Source organism: Lepidochelys kempii, chromosome 2 (assembly GCF_965140285.1).
Source record: "Lepidochelys kempii isolate rLepKem1 chromosome 2, rLepKem1.hap1, whole genome shotgun sequence".
Taxonomy (NCBI): domain Eukaryota; kingdom Metazoa; phylum Chordata; order Testudines; family Cheloniidae; genus Lepidochelys; species Lepidochelys kempii.
Window position 1 is genome coordinate 190,012,345 of NC_136381.1, and position 25,442 is coordinate 190,037,786.

At 43.1% G+C, this 25,442-nt stretch overlaps 1 protein-coding gene across 1 annotated transcript in view; it reads left to right on the forward strand.

The window, feature by feature from the left end:
* Positions 1-25,442, forward strand: part of LIMD1 (LIM domain containing 1) — a 65,750-nt gene that overhangs the window by 5,302 nt on the left and 35,006 nt on the right. The window contains exon 3 of the mRNA XM_073333151.1: positions 11,297-11,398. Coding sequence (XP_073189252.1) covers positions 11,297-11,398 — 102 coding nt within the window. The remainder of the gene's footprint in view (positions 1-11,296; positions 11,399-25,442) is intronic.

The window sequence follows — 25,442 nt, forward strand, 5'->3', positions numbered from 1 at the left end:
CAAGGAATGTGCTTTTTAACTTTCAGGAAGCATGCAGTGATGTAATGGTATTTTGGTAACATGCAAGGTCTATATGGTGGGTCCACTGAATTATTTTTATCAGGATCCTGGGGAGGGGGAAGAGATGGAGGCTCCTTAATTCCCAGAAGGATCCAGTGACAAACTCCTACTAGGAAGCTATACATGCGTAAGGGAGCAGAAATGCTAGGGGAAGAAGTAGAATTTGCAGCAGCTTTGAGTCCCAGATCTATGAAGGGAGGTTTAGTGGTGACTTCCTGGAATATTTTGAAAGACTTGATACAGTGCAGAAGTATTGTAAACTATTGCTGTCATCGTCTTGCTCTCTCATTTTCACTTTTATGCATTCAGTATACTATTTGTTACTCAGGGATAAAGCACTGAATTGTCTCTAGAGAGACAAAGTGGGTGAGGTAGTCTCTTTTATTGGACCAACTTCTGTCGATGAGAGAGACAAACTTTTGAGGCACACAAGAGGCTCTCAAGCTTGTCTCTCTCACCAACAGAAGTTGGTCCAATAAAAGAGATTACCTCACCCACCTTGTCTCTCTAATAACCTGGTACCAACATGGCTACACTACATTGCATACAGCGAGTTGACTTGAGGAATTCCAAGTACTGTATTACAGATCTGTTTTTTCACTAAGCCAGTTCCTCAAGCTACCAAAATTTAGAATTAAAAATAATTATTTTTATGTAACAATGATTTAAAAAGAGAACAGCAACAGTTTGTTTTGTTTTAAACGTTCCTCTGCATTATTGTGAACTCAAATGCAACACCTCTGCTGTTACCTCAGAACCAGGAATTGAAATTGGCTAGAGACACAAGTGCAAATGATTGTTCCTGAAAATGCTTTCATGTTTGGTAATCTGAAATGCTATTCGTAACACAAGTGTCAGGAATGGATGTTATTAATAAAGAGCTGTGCTTCTAACAAGGGAGATTTTTGTATCTACTACTGTGTGAAAACCAACTTTGGTAAACGCGAACATTTTTTTAAAGGACTAAATCCAATATAGATAGGATTCCTCTGAGGAGTAACAGCCTGTCTAGTTATCTGCCAACACAAGATTACCAGATTACCATACAAAATACTTCTGGCTTCTCAAACCATATATGGTATGGGAAAGGAAGGAAAGAATCAAAGAAGTCCGGATTTTTCAATAATGCATACGTATAAGCAGTGTCAGAAAAATGAGTCTTGCTTGGGTCTCTCGAGCTTTTTTCATTTTAAGAGTGTTTTCTGAAATGCTGACTTCACTGCAATGGATTATGCAGTATTTCAAAAAAGACATAAGGAAACTGAGGGGCTATCTGTACAGTCAAAATCAAAGGCTATTATCCAACTTTTGGTTAGGAATAAAAAACTTTGAGGGGTCTGTTTCTGCTACAGTGGAGAAAGAGCCCTGAGTCCATATGACAGATCTGGAAGTTAACTTTGATTTTATTAAAGTTTTAGACTGCCATTGTCAAGGAAGCCTGTGGGAGCTAGGTGCCTGAATCAAATGAATTTCTGTGGTATTGGGGTGCCTAACTTTTTCCTTAGGTTCCTTTGAAATTTCCTCATCTTCTCTCACTGGCTAAAGTTAAGGCTAGATTTTCAGGTGTGAGCACAGCAGGTGGACTGCAGAAATGTGCATGGGCCCACTGTGTTGTAGGAGAACACAGAATTCTGAATGAAAATCATACAGTTCCAGGCCTGATCATGCACCATCGAAGCCAATAAACCTCTTACTGTTGATTTCAATGGAACATGATTAAGCCAAGTGTGCCTGACTGTCCATTTGTATGTGCAGTTACCCAGTTTGCATGTACAAACTCAGGTTTTTGCAGGTGAAACAGCTGTGCGCACACATTATGAGTGTACCTCTTGTGCCCATAGATGGAAATTTGGCTCTTGGTGTTTTAAAGACACTGGTTATCAGTAGCATTTTAAAACAAACTCAATGTGTTTTTTCATATTATGAGTGAGTCTTAGGTTTTTAAGGTCTAAATCCTCTCATTACTACTCAGGGTAGAGCTGATAAGCTGTTGGTATTTTATCAGAGCCCCAGGCATCCTAGTTTGAAGCTGAACACTGAGATGCTTTGTAGCAGGCAAGCAGAGTGGATCATGTAGTTGAGTTTGAGGATTTTTCCTTTCACCAAATTAGAACTCAAGATGAATCATTTACCCAAGTGGAGACTTGGACTCTTGGCATGTGCAGATGGGTATAATTAGTTGTCAGAGCAGAGGACAGTTGTGTAGTGAACTTGGTGTTTCACTGCACAATCCTTGCAATCCGATAGCTGGTATTGCCACCAAAATGTTTCAGATGCTGAAAAGGTAATTTGAGGGCTGCTGCAGTGGGAACCTCAGGTAAAAATAGAAGAATTTTCTGAGATTTGTTTTACATGCACACTTTATGGGCTGGAGATAAGGGCAGCTTTCCCTGTGGAAATGTGTGAATGTGTTAATTTCTTCCTGCTAGATGCATGGCGGTCGCTAGAAAAGCTCTGATGCTGGAAGAAGTTTCATGTGTGCGGTGCGGGGAGAGGGGGGCAGGAAGAGGGGAATCGTGCAGTAACTCTTCCAACATTCCTCATTTCAGAACATGAATTAGTACACTTGTGGACAACACAAAGCTTATCTCTGTGCAAGGAAGCAAGTGAATAAATATTTGCCTGGGATATGACTCTTTAGGATTAAAGCTGTATATGGCCCTCCTCCCCTCTCCTGGAAGCTGAACTAGACTTTGTAAATAAAAATGGCTATTTTAAAGGGTGGGAGAGAGCAGTGACTGAGGATCAGCAGTGGTGGTGGTGAGGAAAAGGCTGCAAAAGATATGGAGCCTGATTCACTCTGCCCTGTACTTGCTGCAGTCTTTTACACCAGTGCAATGTGAGTGTAAAATGCCACCAAATCAGAATGGTAGCATTTTGTGCTCACTTTGCACAAGGGTAAGTGACACCACAAGGTGTAGGATAACTGTGAATCAGGCCTAGGGGTTTTAAACACCTTGGACCAAGTTTTCACAAGTGCGCAGACTATGGGTAATGTGTAAAAATTGCATGTAGTGACCTGTTTCCTCTTTGCATACCCAATTATCTGCATGGGCAGTTAGCAGACTTGTGCCAACCATTGAGTGGTGATTGAATAGGTATTTAGCCACATTTGCCAAGGACTCACTGTTCACATGAGCCTCCATCCCGCTTTGGAAATTGGTTCTTTGAGGAGCATTATTATTAAGTGTTGTTTTGTAGTATGCAAGGGCCTGCCAAGCACTTCTCAGTACACAGGCTCCTGCCCCAAAGAGCTAACAATGATAATGGCACTGGCCTCCTTTGTAAAGCACTTTGAGATGTACTGATGAAAAGTGCTATAAAAAACCTAGGTGGCAATGGTAGTACGTTCTAACGTAGCCATGGCTCAGTGAAATGTGCAACCACAAAACAGAATTGGGGTATGGGGAAGGTCAGGAGTTAGAGCAATGAGATTAGAGTTACTTGGGAAGGGGAATGTGCACACCATTTGGAAGCAAGTTGTGTCCTTCCTTTCGTTTTTTATAATGTTGTGTCGTTGATTTAGTTCTTGTGGTCCTCATGGTAGAAATGGGTTTTCAGGAGGGAGAATGAGAAGACAGTAGTGGCCAGCCAGCAGTCAAGACTCATAATTGATGGAGCATAGGGGTGAGATGGGAACAACATAAGAAAAAAGGTGGGGGAGAGTTAACGCAAAAAGCAAGACCATGACACTTGTAGCTGTTGGGTGCAAATATGTGGGAAAGAACATACAGAAACTGTATTGGAGACATTTAAATGAAAACAACTTTATTTTTCTTTCCAAATGTGACTAATTGCTTCTACGTAAATCTAGCCAGCTATCGGGAGGGGCCACAAACATGCTTTAGTTAATATTAATGGCTGTAATTCTTGAAGCAACATAACAGCTAAATAACTGTTAAAACTGCTGGTGAAGAATGAAATTATTTATCAGAACCAAATGTAGGTATCAAGGGTTATAGAGAATAAATGAGAGGAATAAGAGCCACAGAATTGCTAAATGCCAACTCCAGATTTTGACCCAGTAAAGGGTCTTTATTATATCACCCAAGTCTACCCTGAGTCATGCCCATGTTGTCTCCTCATCATCAGGGGCTGTATTGGTGAAATGGCAGAATGTGGCCTATTGTCTGAACCAAAGTATCATACCCTCACATTCTCCCCTCTATGGCTAAGGCTTTCTGCTGAGAAAGTACAGGGGGGCACAGATTTAAATGTGGCAGTGAAATATTTTGATTTGGACTCTATGTCCCAAAAGTTCATTGAAAAACTGTGTTATTGCTTTTCAACTGAACAGACTTTGGTGGATGAAAGTGTAAGGCCCCAGTCAGTCGTACAGAATGCTATAATTCAGCATCATTTCATTGAATTCTTAGCGAATTAGGGATTATAAGGAATTAGAAATGAAGTAGTAACATTTGGAGGAGAAAATGTTGTTTAGACTTTGAAATTTGTGGCAAACAGAAATCCAATTGTTGAACTTAGTGGGTGGGACTGACATTTTGGATGATACCAGAGGATCAGATTCTGCTTCTGACAGCTCTGGGATGTCTTCTGACCTGCTAGACATGTGAGCCTGGGCTGTTTCCGGTGGCAGCGTTTCTGATTAATTAAAATGAGGAAACTAAGTATAAGAGTTGGGACACAGCTTGCAAGACTTGTTTTCAGTCCCAGCTGTGCTCCAAAGGTCCTGTTGTTCAGAGCCTCAGATGTAACATGGGGCAGTTGCTTTCCACATGATGCTAAATGGAACAGTGACTTCTTTGTTGATCAGAGGCAAGCTGCCCTAGAAGCAGAAATTAAACTGAAATCAGCAATTTATGTCCTTTCCCTTTCCAAATATGGTTACCATTCTACCAGTGCACTTGAGTGTGAACTTACTAGCACTTCACATGTGTAATTTTTCAGGCTCGTCATAGTACTGACAAAAGAGATACCTTAGAGTACATTTTAATAATACACTGTGCAGGGTTAAAGGTGTGTTGCCTGATTTTCAGATGTGGATAATTTAATAGAACGTCTTCATCCTGTGTTTTTAGATGCTCAAGTTGGCACTTGCTTGCCTAAATAATGTGCAGGTCTGAGCATCCAAATGCAGATACAGGCATCCTACTAAGGCACTCATTTTTGAAACATAAGCATATATACAGTATTCAGCCTTATGCTTGAAGTTGAGGAATAAGATTTCTCTACTTTTACTCAGGCCTAATCTATAGTAGGAAATTTCCTTGTTGCAGCTGGTGAGTATCAGTGACATGTAGCTAAACTGATGGTGATAACTGTTAAACTGTAGGTATAGGCCAGTAGAAAGCACACTCAGCAGCATTACAAAACCCTGGAGTTAGGACTTGCTTGGAGCTAGAACTACAGTTCTGAAATGGAGTTGAACACTGTGTGTACTGCTCTCCTCTGGCAATTAACCTGTGATCAGCTGTAGCTCAGCATACATTTTGCAGATTCCTGTCATCAGCGATAGGTTTGTCCTAGTGTAGAGCAGGCCTGAAAGAGCAGGTTCATCATGGCAGTAGGGGGTGAGCTGGGAGGGCTGTAGAGACTGACTAGTGTAAGGTAAAAATTATAATTAATTCTGTAGGTTTTTTTTCTTTGGAAGAAGTCAGGTTAAAATGAGAGGTAAAGGCTTTCTGATATACATTGCTAACACCACCTTAGCATAGTAATAGAAGTGAACACCCATCCCTGGAGTAATACCATTGACTTCAGTGTATTACACCAAAGTTGAATTTGGCCCAATGTTTTTTTTGTTTTATTTTTAAAAGAACCTTTAGGTCTGTAGTGTGATAGGTTGTCACTGATCATGATAATGGCAGCATTTAAATAGCACTGCTTAGGACTGGAATTCAGCAACTCCGGTGAAACGAACTGGATGGTGAGTATCAGAGGGGGTAGCCGTGTTAGTATGTGTCCACAAAAACAACGAGGAGGCTGGTGGCACTTTAAAGATGAACAGAGATTTATTTGGTAGCTTTTCTTGGGCTGCTGTCATTTGGCGAGGGACAGCCGTGCAGAAAATTAAATAGCTGTCGTGTTGTATTGTGTGCCAACGTTCCATTGGGCCATTGTCGCTTTCACACAGATCTATCCATCACATGATGCAGCAAGAAAGGTATGTTTTTATCCTACATGCCTGGTGCATTAAGTGTAAAGCAATTAAGGCAATTACACAGCACAGATGGCTCCATCTGGGTGGGGCATAATGTGGCTCAAACTATTTTAGTACTTTTCAGGAGACTTGGCCTGTGAGATGAATTACAAATGTTGTCCCTCTCTGAATTGTAGTTGTTGTTACTACTGATTCATATTGCATATATGGATGCTTTCTGGAGAGGAAGAAATGATCTGGAGGTTTAATGGAGAAAAAGTACATTTGCATGTACAAGGAAAAAAGTTAGGCACCTTTTTTAATAAAATAAGCGTATCGATTCTGCGGAAAGACCAATAACTGTCATGGAAGGATCTTAAAACTGAAAAATCTGCAGTTTTCCTGCTTTCCAGCATCCTTGGTTCTAGGCAAGAGGGAATCTTACAAATTAGCCTTGAGCTATGTATGTCAGATGACAGGACAAAATGTTGGGTTGTATCAGACTTTGACTTACTATATATGCATTTGAAAGGTCAGGTTTTCCTCTTTTTATACCCCAAATGCCTACACAACTTAGCTTATCTGCTATTCTCTCTCTCTCCACCCTGTTTTACTTTCAGATAATGCATGTTGTAATAAATATCTAAAATAGCTTTGCTCTCTGTTTGAGAAATCCAGCAAGTTTTGCCAAGTGACTGGCATGTTGGTGTGGATCCATAACCAGCTGGTGTGTTTGTTCAGACCACACTTGGACAAGTAGAATAGCTTTCTGTTCCTCTTAGTCTTATGATGGGATTCTTTCCAGTTCTGCTCTTTGGATCTGACCACACTAGGGCTTGGAACTGTGTTTGTAACCATTTTCAGAGTTTTCGCCTACTGCATTGTAATGTGCTCAGGGATACTGTGTAGTAGGAAGACTAGTATCTGCTTTTCAGCAACAGTGCAATTGTAGCTGTAGATGTGTCTCAGGCATTTTTACCACTGAATGATGAAAACTTGCTACCAGTGTTAGCAAGAGGGAGAAACGTTTGCTAAAAATCCATAGCCAGCCTGGTTCTGCCAGAGTCGTAGTTGACAACGCCTTTTGGACGCTGTTGCAGATAGATTAGTTTTGTTCCTAACGTGGATCAGACCTTTCAGTCACTGTTCCTAACGTGGATCAGACCTTTCAGTCACTTAAAATTAGTTTGAAACCTTAAATCAGCTATATAATCAGTTGTGACTAGGGTGACCAGATGTCCTGTTTTTAAAGGGACAGTCCCGTTTTTTGGGACTTTTTCTTATATAGGCACCTATTACACCCCACCCCCGTCCCATTTTTTCACAGTTGCTATCTGGTCACCCTAGTTATGTCAATAGTGCTACCGATCCCAAATGAAGCCTGGACCTCACTGTGCTAGGCACTATACACACGTATAGTAAGAGACAGTACCTGCTTCAGAGAGTTTTACAGTCTGACTAGATCAGACAGACAAAGGGTGGAAGGAGAAATGGAGTCACAGGGAGGTGAAGTGACATTCCCATGATCACCTAGCACAGGGGTGGGCAAACTTCTTGGCCTGAGGGCCACATCTGGCCCCAAACAGTCTGGCCTCTGCCCCCTATCCCCCCTCCCACTTCCTGCCTCCTAACTACTCCCCTCAGAACTCCTGACCTATCCACACTCCCGTCCCCAACAGGCCCCACGGGACTCCCGCCCCTATCCAACTTCCCCCCTCAAAACTCCTGACCCATCCAACCCTCCCTGATCCTTGTCCCCTGACTGCCCCCATCCAACCCCCCCTGCTCCCCGTCCCTTGAGTCCCAACCCCTGTCCACATTCCACCCCCAACAGGCCCCATGGGACTCCTGCCCCTATCCAACTGCCCCCTGCCCCCCTCAGAACCCCTGACCCATCCAACCCTCCCATCTCCTTGTCCCCTGACTGCCCCCTCCCGGGACCCCTGCCCCTAACTGCCCCCCTGGACTCCACTCCCTATCTAACCCCCCCCGCCCTGCTCCTTGGCCCCTTCATTCCCTCCCCCCCCCAAACCTCTGCCCTATCCAACAGCCCTGGCCCCTTTACATGCTGCTCAGAGCAGCATGTCTGGGAACTGCACCGCCCAGCCGAAGCCAGACACACTGCCGCGCTGCTCTGCATGAGCTCACAGCCCCGCTACCCAGATCGCTGCCCGAGTGGCAGCAGGGGAGGGGCCAGGGGCTAGCATCCTGGGCCAGGAGCTCAGGGGCCGAGCAGGATGGTCCCATGGGCTGGATGTGGCTTGCCGGCCGTAGTTTGCCCACCTCTGACCTAGCAGGTCAGTGCAGAGGCAGAAATAAACCCCAGGTCTATACCACCTCTGGTAAGTGTAGTAAACATAGATTACAACATTGTGGAAACAGAGCTGGCCCTGTTGAAAATGTTGACTGCTAATTTTTCAGATAATTTGAGCCTGATTCTGCATTAAAACTGGTCTGTGGTGATCATGTGATAATGCTTAGCACAGACAAGCTAGCTCCACTTGGTATTTATTTTGAGACAATAGCTTCCCTTTCTCTTCAGTCAGACAGTGGCTTTCCGGCATGCCTTTCATTGTGAATTCTATACAGAATTAGAGCAGCGAGGAATATTCCAATTCAAAAGCCATGAAGGAAATGGATAAGGGTGATTGCCCCTCCCCTCAAAACATGTAATTTGCTGTGCATCTTCCCAGCCCTCTGTTATGCTTGTGCTGTTTTTGAACATAGGAAAGTAGCAATAATTTGTAATGAGTAAAATTCCCATTCAGTTGCAGAATTTCTGGACATTTCAGACTGAGGAAGGAGAGAAGCCTCAGTAATACTTGCCTCATGGAAATGGATTTAATTGTAATCTCTTTTCATTATCAAAAAAGATTTATTTGGAAATCAAACAGGACAAGTGTGGTAGGCAGTCATTAAACATGGTCTAGGCTGCCCTTTCTCTGTGACTGCAGGGAGAGGGCAAAGCAGACTAATTGTAGGTTTTTATTGCTTGTGAGGCAATGTCTGTTTCAAGGAAGATACAAGGCCAAGTCCAGCTATCACTGGGCACTGCCCCAAATTGAAACATATTAATTTTTAAAAGGGGTCTAACATAACCTCAAGTACATCTTGTAATCTTTCCTTGCTATAGCCCTCCTCTTCCTCCTATACACTCCCCTCTTCCCCCATTGCCATCTTTTATTGTGCTGTGTCTATTCAAGGCCTCATTCCTGCAATTCCATACTTTTATAGTCTCATTGATGTTCAGTGGAACTGCTCATGCATGGGGCCTTAAACAGTAGACTCCTTGGTGGAAGGCCCTGTCCTTTTTTTTATTTGCCTGCCCAGCATCAGGCAACACCCAGGCTGTTATATACAGAGCAATAATCATAAAACACATTGATTTTTCAGTAAACGGCTAGGTAAACGCAACTACAAATTACTTATGTGGGGCTACATTGTCCCTCTAAGCCAGTGGTTCCCCAACTTGTTCCGTCGCTTGTGCAGGGAAAGCCCCTGCTGGGCCGGACCGGTTTGTTTACTTGCCGCGTCTGCAGGTTCAGCCGATCACGGCTCCCAGTGGCCGTGGTTCGCTTCTCCAGGCCAATGGGAGCCGCTGGAAGCAGCGCACAGCGGCCACTGGGAGCTGCAATTGGCTGAACCTGCGGACATGGTGGGCAAACAAACCTTCGCGGCCCGCCAGGGGCTTTCCCAGCACAAGTTGTGGAACAAGTTTCAGAACCACTGCTCGAGGCACAGGCCTGACCAAAGGGCAATGCGTAAAACGCACTACCCCAAGAGGCATCATGCTTCAGAGATATTCCTCTCTGGCTCTTGTTTGCTTCTTGGAGGAGGGAGAGGGTACGTTACTGCAGCCCTTGAAAGGATGTTTAATCTTCCCCCTGGTCTGGCCAGCTCCTCTTGCTAATGAGAGGGAGCAGAGCCAAGGTTCTGCGTTGTTCTTGACCCCTTGCTTGCTGTGGAGAGTGTTTTGGAGAGCTGGGGTGCTGCTTGGCAACAGAGCCTATCTGGAGATCTGTGTTGGTCTTACTTGGCTGAGCAATAGGGTGTGGGGGTTACTCCCCCGTATTCTCCTGCGTAAGACAGGGACGCAGGCTAGTCCTTCTGGTTACAAAGGTTGCCGCCACCAGTCTCGCAGTCAAAGCATTCAGTTTCATTCAACATGTCCTCTGTAATAGCACACTGGATGTGGGTGGATTTGTGTGCCAGCTCAGGCTAGCCTTCATAATCAAGATCATCTTATTCAGAGCCAACATATATAGGCAGAGTTTTGGCTCCCTAAGATAAATCAGTGTGTGCATGCACTGGCTGCTGTTCATTCCACAGGCTGTTCTGAGAATCAAGTCCACACTAGCTTACTTCATTGCTATTACCAGCAAACATCTGTTCCACCAGATGGAATTGTTTTAAATGAACTGTGGGGTGGGAATCTGGCCCGGAATACATTGTATACATATGTAGATAATATTCACATTGAGACTTTCCTTTCAGAAGGTATCTTGGAAAGGGAAGAAATGCGGATTTGATGTTTAGTCTAGAGGCTGGATTAGTGGGCAGGCTCATGATTTTTGTGTTCAGCAGCAGCGGTAGTAAACTGAAATAGATGAAGATTTAAATTGATCAATTAAAGGGGAATCCTTCCTAGTTTCCTTAAGCCATTGTGGCAATCAAAAGGTACATTCTACACTGAAGTAGTGAAAGCTATTTGTCATTGAACAACCAAATAAGTTTCACTACCTTCAAGACTTTCTGAAGTTTTCTTTTTTATAGTGTGTGTGAGGTGGTTGGGAAAGTGTGGATGTGGGGAGGGAAGGGCATAAGTGTAGAAAACTGGGTCTTGAGATAGTCTTTCACATATTTACAGTGATGTGCACTCCACAAATCTGATGGTAGCATCAGCCTTTAATAATAGTTTGCAAGGTGTATAATACTAAAATCGCCTAGCTTCCCCTGCTATGATGACTGTGTCTAACTTCTGCTGTTCGTTAATCGAGATGCACATATTAATGAGCCAGTGCTTCTGTTGCAGGTAAAGATCCTCTGCAGCTAAGCCATCTATTTCCTTTATGTGCACTTGTCATCTTAATACATTCTACCTCTGATCTCTCTTCTTTGTCATTATTTTATCTTCAGGAACCTGTGTGAAGTGCAGCCAAGGTGTGTATGGAGCAAACCAGGCTTGCCAAGCCATGGGGAATCTCTACCATGATGGCTGCTTCACCTGTGGAGCATGCAGTAAGTGTGTCTTTGCCTATATAGTAAAGGGAAACAAGGTAATGGAGCTTTACAGCAAATGGGTTTTCAGATCTTTTCAAAACATATGGTGTAGTTATTTATTTACATGGCAGGTTGCGTGTACCTGATGGATTCTGTTGCAGCTCTACTTTTTTTACATTAGTTCTTGCATGTCATTTAGATTAGGTGTTCTGGGTTATGCCTGCCTTCTACTAGATGGTATTTAAAGCAAGATAAAGCCCTTTAGAGATTTGTAAGTGCCTGTTCTCTTCCAATGCAGCTGTATCTTATGCACGGACCTTCATAGACCTAGAAGATTAGATGCAGGAATCACTGGGTGAAATTCCATGGCCTGAGTTGTGTATGTCAGACTAGATGATCCTATGATCCCTTCTTGCCTTAAAATCTAGGTGTCTCTAAGACAGATTCTTTGCCCAGAAGACTATACAATCTGAGGACCAGATATGAGAGTTCTGCATGTGACGGGCTAGCAGGATTGGGCCCTAAATTAAGTTATGTATAGCTATAGGCATTGTAAAGTAAGACACAGCTTTTTAGAATTGGAGCTAATTTGCGTTCTAGCTTCACTTTTTCTCAGTCAAGTTTTTATATCCCTTATCTGATTATTACATTTGTTTCAGTTGTGTCCATGCTATGTCTTGTTATCTTACACAGATGGCAGGATACATGCTGCACTTCCATAGTACTACCCCTATGTAGTATGTTGGTTCCCAGAATGGATTAGGAGTTGAAATGACTGACCATTGCCATTTGCTGATAAATGGGCTACTATGAAGAAAAATGGAACTACTGTCACTTTATGCATAAACTCTGCCCTCTACTCTCTGCCCCCTCTCTCCCACACCCATGTTCATGCCTCTTCTTTCACTCTGCTCCTTCCTGTGTACCAAGAATATTTGCTATCTTCCTATAAATCCCTCCCCAAAACCCATCTCTCTTGCCTTGCTTCCTGATATAGACTGCACAGGACTGGAAGACGACTTTTACCCTAAGAACTCGCCTTCACTCACTCTGTAGTATACTCTTCTCTTTTAATCCTCATCCCTGCTTTTGCAACTCCCTTCCATTGTCTAGTCTCATGTTCCATGTTTGTCTGATTTAGACTGTAAGTTCTTTGAGTGGGAGTAGGGAGCCACAGTTTGCTTTATTTTAATAATCTCCATAAGGTGCTCTGCAAAGTTATTGTGCTTGTAGTGTTTTTACTACAAATAATAACAATAATAGCATTGCATTTCTATAATGCTTCCCATCTGAGGCTCTCCAGAGTGTTTTATAAACACTAATGAGCTAAGCTTCACAATGCATATGCAAGGCAAGTAATTTGTCAAGGGCTGTCAAGCAATTTAAAAATATTAATTGTGTGTTTAAACAATAATAGAATACCATTTATTTAAATATTTTTGGATGTTTTCTACATTTCCAAATATATTGATTTCAATTACAACACAGAATACAAAGTGACAGTGCTCACTTTGTTTATTTTTATTACAAATATTTGCACTGTAAAAAACAAAAGAAATAGTATTTTTCAATTCACCTCATACAAGTACTGTAGTGCAATCTCTTTATAATGAAAGTTGAACTTAAAAATGTAGAATTATGTACCAAATATAACTGCATTCAAAAATAACTGCATTCAAAAATAAAGCAATGTAAAACTTTAGAACCTACAAATCCATTCAGTCCTACTTCAGCCAATCTTTCAGACAAACAAGTTTTGTTACAATTTGCAGGAGATAATGCTGCCCATGTCTTGTTTAAGATTCATATGTCCCTTCATGCTTCAACCTCCATTCCAGAGGACATGGGTCCATGCTGATGGAAGCATGTCCTCTGGAATGGTGGCCGAATCATGAAGGGGCATATGAATGTTTAGCATATCTGACACATAAATACCTTGCAACGCTGGCTACAAAAGTGCCATGCGAACGTCTGTTCTCACTTTCAGGTGACGTTGTAAATAAGAAGCAGGCAGCAGTATCTCCCGTACATGTAAACAAACTTGTTTGTCTTAGCGATTGGCTGAACAAGAAGTAGGACTGAGTGGATTTGTAGACTCTAAAGTTTTACATTGTTTTATTTCTAAATGCAGTTATTTAACAAAAAAAAATCTACATTTGTAAGTTACACTTTCATGATAAAAGAGATTGCACTACAGTACTTGTATGAGGTGAATTGAAAAATACTATTTTATTTTTACAGTGCAAATATTTTTAATAAACAATAATATAAAGTGAGCACTGTACACTTTGTATTCTGTGTTGTAATAGAAATCAATACATTTGAAAACGTAGAAAAACATCCAAAAATATGCAATAAATTTCAGTTGATATTCTATTGTTTAACAATACAATTAGTCACAATTAATTTTTTTAATCGCAATTAATTTTTTTGAGTTAATTGCGTGAGTTTACTATGATTAATCGGCAGCCCTAGGAATTTGTATTATCTCCATTTCACTGATGGAGAAACAGGCCCGGAAAGACAAAGTGACTTTCCCATGAACACACAGGAAGTCTATAGTAGAGCTAGGACTAACACCCTTCTCTTGATTCTAAAGCCTGTGCTCTGTCCATTATATATCCCTGTAGCTGCTAGTGTGTATTTAGAAATGTAGCTCCTTGTGGTGTATTTTGCAACAGTAAAAACCACACGGTGCATTTGCGTAACTGGAGTTTTATTTTCCAATATAAGGATTTCTTTCTCTGTTGCATTTAGAATTGTCAGCTTAGCGAGGCTGCAAGGAATGTGTCTTATCTATAGCTGTAAAGTGTGAGTAAATTTACAGAGCTGTATAAATGTTTTTTAATAATAGTTGAAACTTGAACTGTGCTCATCACACAGCTGTTAAAAGCTTACTGCATCGCTCACTTACATTTTCCTTTATAGACTGTTCCCCTGTCATATGATCAAAGATATGACTACGGAAAGGGTATGCTTACAGATGACATCTATTTTTAGAACATTCAGAAAGCAGCTTCTTCCTCTTTCACCCCCTATTCTCAGTTTATTTGGAATCCTCTGCAATACTTGTTCATAGTCCCCTGGCAGGGCTTTGCCAGTGGAACCCAGACCTCCATTCCATCCTAGGCTCCTGTTAAAAACAGTTCCAATGGTGAGGTCTGGCTGTCCTGAGCTTCCAAAATTACCACTGTGCAACTGTTGGTCAATAAATATGGACGTTATATCATCATTTTAGAGTTACTTGTATCCTATTTATAAGGAGACCAGCATTAAAGGCTTAAACATAGTTATTTCTATTTCTGTTCACATCTGTTCCAGCCCAGTGGAAACAGAAATCAGGGTTAATCCATTTCCAAATGTGCTGGCAGGGTGGGCTTGCTTTTATCCCTCTAGATTGTAAGAGTGACTATTTGCTTCAACTGCTGAGCCTAAAATACAGATCTTTTTATTTTCAACACATTTCAATGCAAGGTAAAATTATTTGCATTTCAGAATAGACCATATAGGTGGATTTATCTATGCCTGGAATCCAGCAAGGGAAAGCCTGCTTCTCCCTGCCAGTGCTGTAGCCAAAGACTCAATCTGGTTAGGAATCAGTGCAAAGGATTTCATATGGAAAGCTACCAATGGAAGCCTTCACTAAAATATATTTCAGCATGTGGGGAGAACAGGGGCATCAAACCCATAATTCAGAGGCCAGCATTTTCACATGTTATGCAGCCATTAGCTGTTCACTTGCTTCAGGAAGTTGATAGAAACTTTTATTTTCTTACTAAAATTTAGTACATTACAGGAAGCACGTTCTGACTAATGTCAGAAACGAGGAGTGTAACAGACCTCCAGAAATCCACTTGCTTATACTAGGAAATGTAAGACTGGCATTCCTGTTTTAGCCTGATTGCTTTATGCCAGATGTTATAATTAGATACAATCAGCTGACATAGATCTCTAGTTGCCTGTGGTATATGATTTATGCATGGTGGGCCTAATCCTTGCCTCAGTTATACCAGTACATCCGCATTGACTGGGAGCAGAATTTGGCCCATTCCGTGTGTATAATTCTGCACTAGTAGACAGGCAGCGTTGGCCTCGCATAGGGGTCTGTTCCGCTCTCCATGTGCGTGGAAGTGTAACTACTGTTAGTGGGATTTACTGATAGGGCCACAGAGTGAGAAGGCTGTGTCCCTTAGTTATTCAGCCAGATTCACCCCTTGGTTTTGCTAGCATAAACTGTTGAAAGTCAAATGGAGGGCCATACCCATTGGTGATAGACATAATGACGCAAGCTGCCTGTGATACTTGCTCTGCTGGAGAGAGCTAGTCATTGTACCCCACAAAGCTAATGAAACCAGGAAGGGCTGGGCCAGATGGAAGATGTGCTGAATCAGCACAACAATAAGGGAACCTCTGCTGGTAGGAGACCTGGAATATAGACTCCCCTCCCTTCCTCCCCGACCCAGTGTAAACCCTGAGAATGTAGGGCCATGGGTTCCACTGTCTGCCTTCCCTTGGGGTGGAAAGATGCTGCCCATCCATCCAGCCTCATAGGTGCCAGGTGTGAATCTGGTTCATTTTCTTTCAGCTGCCCTCATTGGATGGAGTTTCAGTAAATTCCTACTGCTTGTTTGCTTGCCGTAGGTGTGGCTCTAAGGTTTTTTGTTTTTGTTTTTTAAGAATCTTTATTATACCTTTGAGGGTGTTTGATTCTTTCCTTTTATGCTAGTCATCAGCAAACAAACAAAACTGGACATGCTTTATAGGTCAAAGTAACTACTTCGCTGACTGATTTGTTGTAACGGAGGAAAGGAAACACACTTTAAACATTACATGTTGTTGCTAGCGTAGTTCCGTTCTCTTTCCTGTCTTAACACTCATTTTAATTCAGAAGTATTAGCTCTGTTTTTTCATGTTTGTTTTGGTGTTTCTGTTTGTTAGTATTTTTGTGTGCATTACTCAGAATTATTTTAGAATCAATAAAAAGTTGAAGAGATTTGCAAGGGTATTTGCAATACCAAATATAAACATTAAACATGTGTTCTGAGCCATTCTAGAAGCTCAAGATTGGCCTGTTCCTGCTCCCATTGAAGTCCATGGCAAAACCCCTATTAATTTCAGAGGAGCAGGATCAGATCCCACTGACCCAGATTCTGTCTCCGGTTTCACTTGTATAAATTTGGAGTTTGACCAATGACTTCAGTGGAGTTATCCTGGATTTATACAAGTGTAAGTGAGAGTATAATTTGGCTCATTTTATACAGTATAGCAATTACTCAGTAAAACCTCAGTCCTGTGTGCTGTGCTCAATTAAATAGCATTCGCTTGGACAACTCCCATGACTATAGTTACATATATGCTCTAGTGTTTGCAGGGTTGGGTGCAGTAATGGTATTTAAGGGAAACTCTTGGAAGCAGACCCTCAGAGGAGGCTTGTTTTCTCTCTCTCGCTCACACCAGCTGCCAAACAAACTTACACTGGAAGAAATTCACATTTAGAAAATGTCTACAAAGCAGCTAGAAGGTGTAATTTCCAGCTCAGTGCTCAAGTAGACGTAGGAGCACTAGCTCTGTTTGAGCTAGCATGCTAAAAATATCTACCTGCCCAAATCCAATCCCACCTGACCTCCTGGGTGCATATTTTGGCAGCAAGCCGGAGCCACTACCCGTGCCGCTGCAGACTCACTGCTATTTTTAGTGTGCTAGGTCAAGCTGAGCTATCTGCCTATGCTGGGAATTATACCTCCAGCTGCTGTGTAGAGATACCCTTAAAGGAGATGTCTTTTGGCTGCAAAACGTAGGTACAATGAGCTACTTCATCAACTTTCTTAGCATGCTTACATATTGGAGTGACAAGGTGTTGCATTTTTCCTGCTAGTTGTAGGTTTTGCTGGTCTGCCTGGGATTCTGGGGGTTTGCACATGTTTTGCTGAATTCTGTTTCTGAAACAGGCCTCTGTGGATTGCACTCTCTTAGCTGATCTTTCAGATGGTTTGCTTTGTCCTGTCTTGCCTTGCAGTTATAGGTGAAATGTACCTATAAGGGCTTTTTTCCCCCTTCTGTTATGGTGCATATTAAACTATTTCTGTTTATCATTCACTCTGTTGACCATAATTCAGATTAAAGAAGTATAGCTCTGTCATCAAGACAGGGATAATTTATGCCTTCCTGTACACTCTCTCCGCACCATACCATCGTACCACTGTTGTAGATTGTAGGAAACTTTCAAATGCCAGTAAAGTAAATGTTGATGTAAGCAGTATCAGGATGAGCTACACCCTGACATCTGGTGGTGAGGTGTGGCAAGTTGTGGAAGAGAACTTCAGGGGCCGATCTCATTTGCATAGGCACACCCACCCCGCCTAGAATGAGGCCATAGCTGCCCAAATGGTCACTTTGGCTGCTGTGGGATCCCCAGTGTCTCTGTTATTGGGGCAGGAAGAATAAATTGTTATTACCCTGATTATGGGAACTGTGCTTGGAACTGTACTTGGCCTTTTGTTATGATGGAGGGACTCACCATCAACTAAGTACCACTCGCTAGGCAAGGGTCATGGGTTTTAAAACTCTGTGACTGGAGAGAGGCTGGGGACAAGTATTAATATTTGGTGGCATGGGCCCCTTGGTGAGGGCCTTACATGCTAATTGCACTTCCTCCTCTCTCCACTGTGGAATATCAGAGCTAATTTTGATTCCATTAGGAGTCTAGTTACAGGCTGCTGAGCTCACTTTGGGCTAATGGTGTACCAGCACTGAGGCTCCCCTACTGCAAGCTGAATTCACCAAAGAGCTGAACTGACTAAGAGCTGAAATCACTGAGTGTTGTGTTAAGTAGTGGGGGAGCCTGAAGATATATTGTGGAGCAGTTTGTGGACGGCTGGAGTGCCTCGTGGACAGGCCAGTGGAGCAGTTCGTAGGATGGTGGGAGCTGCTTGTGGGACGCGGAGCAGTTTGTGGACCGGCTGGTGGAGCAGTTCGTGGGACGGCGGGAGCTGCTTGTGGGCCGCAGAGCTGAGCGAAGGAGTTCGTGGGGCGGCTGGTGGAGCGGAGCGAAGGCCTATGGAGCTGTGGGGCGGTCAACTTCAGATCATGTAAGGTGCCTCTTACCCCCGTCCCATCTCCACCCAGGTCGGGAGGTAAAGCTCCGCAGATAAACTTTTGAACTCTGGGGCTGCCCTGACCAGGGACAGAGACTTTTGGGTCATTGGACTTTTGGGACTTTGGGTGATTTGGGGTTGCTGGACTCAAGAACCAAAGGGAAAGGACATGCCCCAATTTGCTTGGGGTGGGGTTTTTTTGCTCATGGGTTGTGTTATGAATCCTGTTGGTGGTGTTTCCCCAACATAATGCCACATTGTTTCTCTCTCTTATTAAAAGGCTTTTTGCTACACTCAGACTATGTGCTTGCGAGAGGGGAAGTATTGCCTCTTGGAGGTGCCCAGCAGGGATGGTATATATTTGTCCCAGGTCACTGGGTGGGGGCTCGAGCCGGTTTGCATTGTGTTATTGGAATGGAACCCCTAGATATTGAACCCGGCCCTTGTTGCTGCCAATTCTGACGGGCAGAAGGGTTACACCAGTAAAGTAAATGTTTGGCGGGACCATATTGTCTGTCTAGCTGAAAACCATGTGTTTCAACAGCGTATGTAGACATGCTGGCTTATCTCTGAACAGAAAGAAGTTAGACTGTCTGTAAGGTCAACTGGAGTTCATCTTGGACAACATCCAGTGAAAACTGTCATCGAGAAGTCAAGATTGTCCATGGTCTCAGTCCTAAAATTCTGCTGGGATGGAATGCTGAATCTCTGCACTAAAATAAATTAAATAAATAGAATTACTTACTAAGTTAAAGCTCATTTGTCAGCCAAAATTCCAGATAGTTATATTTGCTGTCTCACTAGTTTCATTTTAGCAATGATCTCTAATTTTGTTTGTGGCTGGACTTCTGTCCAAATGCTTTTTTGGTTTCCCAGACATGAAAGATTCGGAGAGCTTTACCAAGAAAGAATAGACCTAAGATATTTCACAGTGCTGGTTTTACTAAGTCCTGCTTCCTGATATACTGGCAGTGTGGTCAGTGAGAAATGATGTGGGAAAGCAGTTGGATGGGGATATGTACACATTACAGGGGTCAGTTGGCAGAGAAAAAATCAGCAACTTTATCTGAGACACTGGTACAGTATAGAGAAAACTTGGCTCAGAGATAAAACCAACAGATTTAGAATGATTAATTACTTTGGCACAAACTATCACATTTAGTTCATTGATACAAGAACATGTGTGCAAACCGAATAGTTTTTAGTGGATAAAGCCCATAAACCTTTAGGCAGGCAGTTTTTTGCCTGTTCAGTATACATATCTGCCTTACATTAAACCTGTGGAGGTATGTCAAAAATATAGCCATTTCCTGCATGCTCGTGGTGTCTGATTGTTTGTTGTTTCTAGTCTATAGACCAAACATTCTCAGTCATCAGTTTGTTAAACATTAATCATTCAGCCTGCTATGCAGCTGCTGTGCAATAGTTACTCCCATTGTATGAAAAATATCTATGCACATATAGTTTGTGCTGTGTCTGCTCAAGACAAAAGAAAGGTTTTCCAGGTAATAAGTAGGGACTTCAAAAATATTTCACTATGAGTGAGTGCGTGTGTGTGTGTGTGTTTTTCTCTAACCTACTTTTAGATTTAGTTTAGTGCTTTTTAAACCCTGATGTGCCACAAGTTTGCTGGCTATAGGTTTATAGGACCACAGACCCTTCTAGCTCTGGTCCCACGCTACCATTGCTGACACATTTTAGAACGTATTGTTCTCATATTTGAGCTGTATGAGTTCTGAGGTCCTCAGAGGAAATATGAAGACAAAAAAAGTAAAAAGGATGCTCAAGAAGTGACTAATGGAAATTGTAGGAGAGGAAGGAAGTCAAAAATAGAAAACTGGTGGTGGGATGGAAAGAGGTTCAAATAGTAGATTAAAGCAGAAAATCCAAAATGAGGGTCAAAGATCTGATCTTCTACTGGAAATTAACAAGACTAGTGTGTCTTTATCAAATGGCAGAATTTGACTCTGTTGATCTCTTTTTAAAACCTGGGGTGAACATAATGTTTGTGAAAGGGGGACAGGTTACTAGCACTAGGTTAGAATCACTGGCCTGCCTATCTAATTTCAAGCTATCTCACTACTGCATGTACAGCACCCATTGCAAAGGGGCCTTGGTCTTGCTTGGACCTCCAGGTAATACTATATTACAACTAAACAGTGATTATATTTGTAAGCTTCCTTGGTCTGCCAGTGCACTTAATTCTAGACAGACATCCCTGTCCATCCAGTGCTGGGCCTCCCTTGAGCATACTGCCAATGGTACCAAATGTACATGTGTGGGTTTTTTAAAAATGCAAACCAAAGGCAACTAGGCCACTAGAGCCAGATTCAGTTTTGGGTGCCTGGCGTACAGCAGGGCTGAATTTGACCATATAAGACAACCAAATTAACTTCCAGTTGTGACAAATGTACCTGTCTCCAGAGGGGGAAGTTTTAAGTATCAATGAACATCTCCATCAAGGGACCACTTCTTAATAAAATTGCCAAAGCAAAAACTATATTGTATGTAATGTGACAAAAAGCAAAAAAAAACCTCAGTAGAGCACAGGAATTCAAATAACATCAGAAATAGTCTGGGAGGGAAAAATCAATGACTGTTTCAATCCCAACTTAAACTGCCCCTTACCCTCTCTGCATCCTGGCAAGGGATCCCTACCATGTGCCACAGGAAACATAGCGTATGAATCCCAGAAGTACAGCTTTTTTGTTGTATGATGATATAACCTGCACCCATCCATTTGGCCTGTTGCAGGTACAGAAGGACTTCTGGGCATTATTGCTAAGGTGGGTGATATACAAGGCCTTGGCTTGACGTGGCTTTTACATTGAGTAATACGCCCATACTCCCAGGATGTGAGAAGGCTGGGTCTTCAGCCCATAAGTAGTGGTTGGGTTTGATGCTTACAGGCCAGTGTGTGGAGTTTTCTGAAGCATGTGTGTATTTTGTGGCTGGTGTGTGTATGAAGGGAGGAGTAGTGGTCTGCAGTCAAAGTTTAAGTATGAGATATAGTTAGGGGAAGATGAAACTGAGATTGGAACTTTTAATTGAATATACTTCCAGGTTTTCTGATGTTTAATTTTAAATAATTTTTTCTTCTAATGTGTGCTTGTTTAAAGAAGATATGTCTGCAAGTTTATCTCTGTTATAAGGTTCCTGGGGTAGGAATTTCCTTAAAAAGTTTGAGAATAAATTTTCTAGCTACAGTTTCAGTATTCACTGAGACCTTCACACACCCTCAGGAACTTCAGAAAATTGATCTCTAATAACTGTGTTTCCACTCAACCTTAATAAAAATAGCCTGTTGTACTTCCACAGAAAGCAAATGCATGAAACTATAACTTTTTAGTACAAGCCATTGGAACGATACTACTGAATGGTGGGGGTTTTGTTGTGAAAGATAAGACTTTCCCCCAAAAGTGAAAAAGAATTGTTTCTTTGAAGCTTGCTAGCTCACAAACTCCTCATCCAGTTAACCTCAAATTTTCCCACATAGGTCAACCTATGGAACTCTTTGCCAGAGGATGTTGTGAAGGCCAAGACTATAACAGGGTTCAAAAAAGAACTAGATCAATTCATGGAGGATAGGTCCATTAATGGCTATTAACCAGGATAGGCAGGGATGGTGTCCCTAGCCTCCGTTTGCCAGAAGCTGGGAATGGGTGACAGGGGATGGATCACATAATGATTACCTGTTCTGTTCATTCCCTTTGGGGCACCTGGCACTGGCCACTGTCGGAAGACAGGATACTGGGCTAGATGGATCTTTGGTCTGACCCAGTATGGCCGTTCTTATGTTTTCAAAGCAATTTTTTTCTGGCTACATTTCACAATGAGAATGTTAAGGGAAAAAGGAGCTCCTCCCCTCTTCTCCCCCCTCTCCCCCAAAAGAAAGTTAGAGCACTGTGGGCTTAGTCAGGCAGATAATGGAACCTGTGTAAACAGCCTTAAGTATCGAATCACAGACATGGTTCCCCTGTGTCTTTGGTGTGTTGGGAGAACAGAACATCTCTCTAGCGGAGGGGAGAGAGAGAGAGAGAGACTGAGTGTTGTGTACAGAAATGTGCCTCAGCAGGGATTCTGCCGTTGGTAATATTCTGTTCCCAGTGTGAGTTGCCTTATCTATACAGTTTGGTGCTATTGGGGTATATGGTGTATGGATCCGTTAAAAATAAATAAATAAAGTGGAGCTGGAGAGCTTATTGCAGAGATCTGCCATAAGCAGAGAGGAGGCTTTATTTATGGTGTCGTGGCGGGTTGTGGTTTCCTGTGTTTGCATCTCACACCTGTGGTTGTAATTAAACAGTGCCTGCCTTTCAGTTCCCATGTGCTCCAGCTGGAGTGCATGTTTGTGCTCGGAGACATCCAGACCCCTTTCTCCCACTTTATTTTTTGCTGGCCCAAATGTTTTCTGAGTAGACGGACAAAGTTTTGCAATTTTTACAGTGCACTTTTTGTAGCCAAGTGATTAAATGAGAGAGAGGAGACTGAGCAATTTACATGTTGAGTGTTATTGGTATGTATGTCCTTAAAAGAGTCTTGGGGCATAAGGATAGGCATTTCTGAGAAGAAACTGCCCTATCAGCTCAAGCAAACCTGCATCAAACTTTCCCTAACTTGAGCTGAGATGCCTGCTAGGTAGGAGAACCCTGAACTCACCCTGACTTGGGGTAGATTCAGGTTTGTAGAGGAACCTTTCATGTAACCCTAGTTAAGAACTGATTTGAAATAGTAGCTGAGTATTGTGGGTCAGCTTCTCTGCTGCATCCAGCCTCAAATGACCACAGCAGAGGCTGCGGACCATGAGGGAGCCAGCTATCGTAGAAATGTTAGGGCTGGAAGGGACCTTAAGAGGTCACCAAATCCAGCCCCATGTGCTGAGGCAGGACCAAGTAAACCTAGACCATCCCTGACAGGTGTGTGTTCATCCTGTTCTTAAAAACCTCCAGTGATGGGGATTTCACAATCTCCCTTGGAACCCTATTCCAGAGCTTAACTCCCTTGATAGAGTTTTTTCTAATATCTAACCTAAATCTCTCTCTTGCTGCAGATTAAGTCCATTACTTCTTGTCCTACCTTCAGTGGCCATGGAGAACAACTGATCAGTCTTCTTTATAGAAACCCTTAACATATTTGAAGACTGGTACCAGGTTGCCCCCCCCAACCCTCCGCCATAGTTTTCTTTTCTCAAGACTAAGCATATCTGATTTTGTTAACCTTTCCTCATAGGCTAGGTTTTCTAAACCTTTTATCATTCTTGTTCTCCTTTGGACTCTCTCCAGTTTGTCCACATCCTTCCTAAATTGTGGCTCCCAAAATTGGACACAGAAGTCCAGGTGAGGTCTCACCAGTGCTGAATAGAGTAAGACAGTTACCTTCTGTCTTAGCATATGTCTACACTATGAAATTAGGTCAATTTTATAGAAGTCGATTTTTAGAAATCGATTTTATACGGTTGATTGCGTATGTCCACACTAAGCACATTAAGTGGGCGGAGTGCGTCCTCACTACCGTGGCTAGCATCGACTCACAGAGCGGTGTACTGTGGGAAGCTATCCCACAGTTCCCGCAGTCTCCGCCGCCCACTGGAATTCTGGGTTAAGCTCCCAATGCCTGATCGGGCAAAAACATTGTCGCAAGTGGTTTTGGGTACATGTCACCAGTCGCACCTTCCTCCGTGAAAGCAACAACAGACAATCGTTTTGCGCCTTTTTTCCGTGCAGACACCATACCACGGCAAGCATGGAGCCCGCTCAGCTCACCATCACCTCTGCTGTTGTGTCCTGGGTGCTGCTGTAAGCAGATGGTGCAGTAGGACTGCTAACCATCCTCATCTGCTGCAGCTTTGCTCTCCTGCTCTTGTAAATGAGCTCAGACTCAATAGCAAATTTCTCCATGTTGTCATCATCCACCGCTTCCGCTGTAACTCTGCTCTCCTGGTGCCATGAATCCACCTCGCAGGTCCTCTCGTCATTCTGTATAAACATCTATTCTCGTGGCATCCATCGTCATCCACCGCTTCCGCTGCAACTCTGCTCTCTTGCAGACTCCATGCTATGGCAAGCATGGAGCCCGCTCAGCTCACTGCTGCTGTTGTGAGCATTGTAAACACCTCGCACATTATCATGCAGAACCCGCAAAAGCAGGCGAGGGGGTGACAACAGCGCAATCATGATAGTGATGAGGACTTGGACACAGACTTCTCTCAAAGCACGGGCCCTAGCAATTTGGAAATCATGATGGTAATGGGGCAGGTTCCTGCCGTGGAACGCCGATTCTGGGCCCAGGAAGCAAGCACAGACTGGTGGGACTGCATAGTGTTGCAGGTCTGGGATGATTCCCAGTGGCTGCGAAACTTCGCATGCGTAAGGGCACTTTGTGACTTGCTTTCCCCTGCCCTGAAGAGCAAGAATACCAAGATGAGAGCAGCCCTCACAGTTCACAAGCGAGTGGCAATAGCCCTCTGGAAGCTTGCAATGCCAGACGGCTACCGGTCAGTTGGGAAGCAATTTGGAGTGGGTAAACCTACTGTGGGGGCTGCTGTGATCCAAGTAGCCAGCGCAATCACTGAGCTGCTGCTATCAAGGGTAGTGACTCTGGGAAATGTGCAGGTCATAGTGGATGGCTTTGCTGCAATGGGATTCCCTAACTGTGGTGGGGCGATAGAGGGAACACATATCCCTATCTTGGGACCAGACCACCTTGGCAGCCAGTACGTAAACCACAAGGGGTACTTTTTCAATGGTGCTGCAAGCCCTGGTGGATCACAAAGGACGTTTCACCAACATCAGCGTGGGATGGCCGGGAAAGGTGCGTGACAATCGCATCTTCAGGAACTCTGGTCTGTTTGAACAGCTACAGGTAGGAACTTACTTCCCAGACCAGAAAATTACCGTTGGGGATGTTGAAATGCCTATAGTTATCCTTGGGAACCCAGCCTACCCCTTAATGCCCTGGCTCATGAAGCC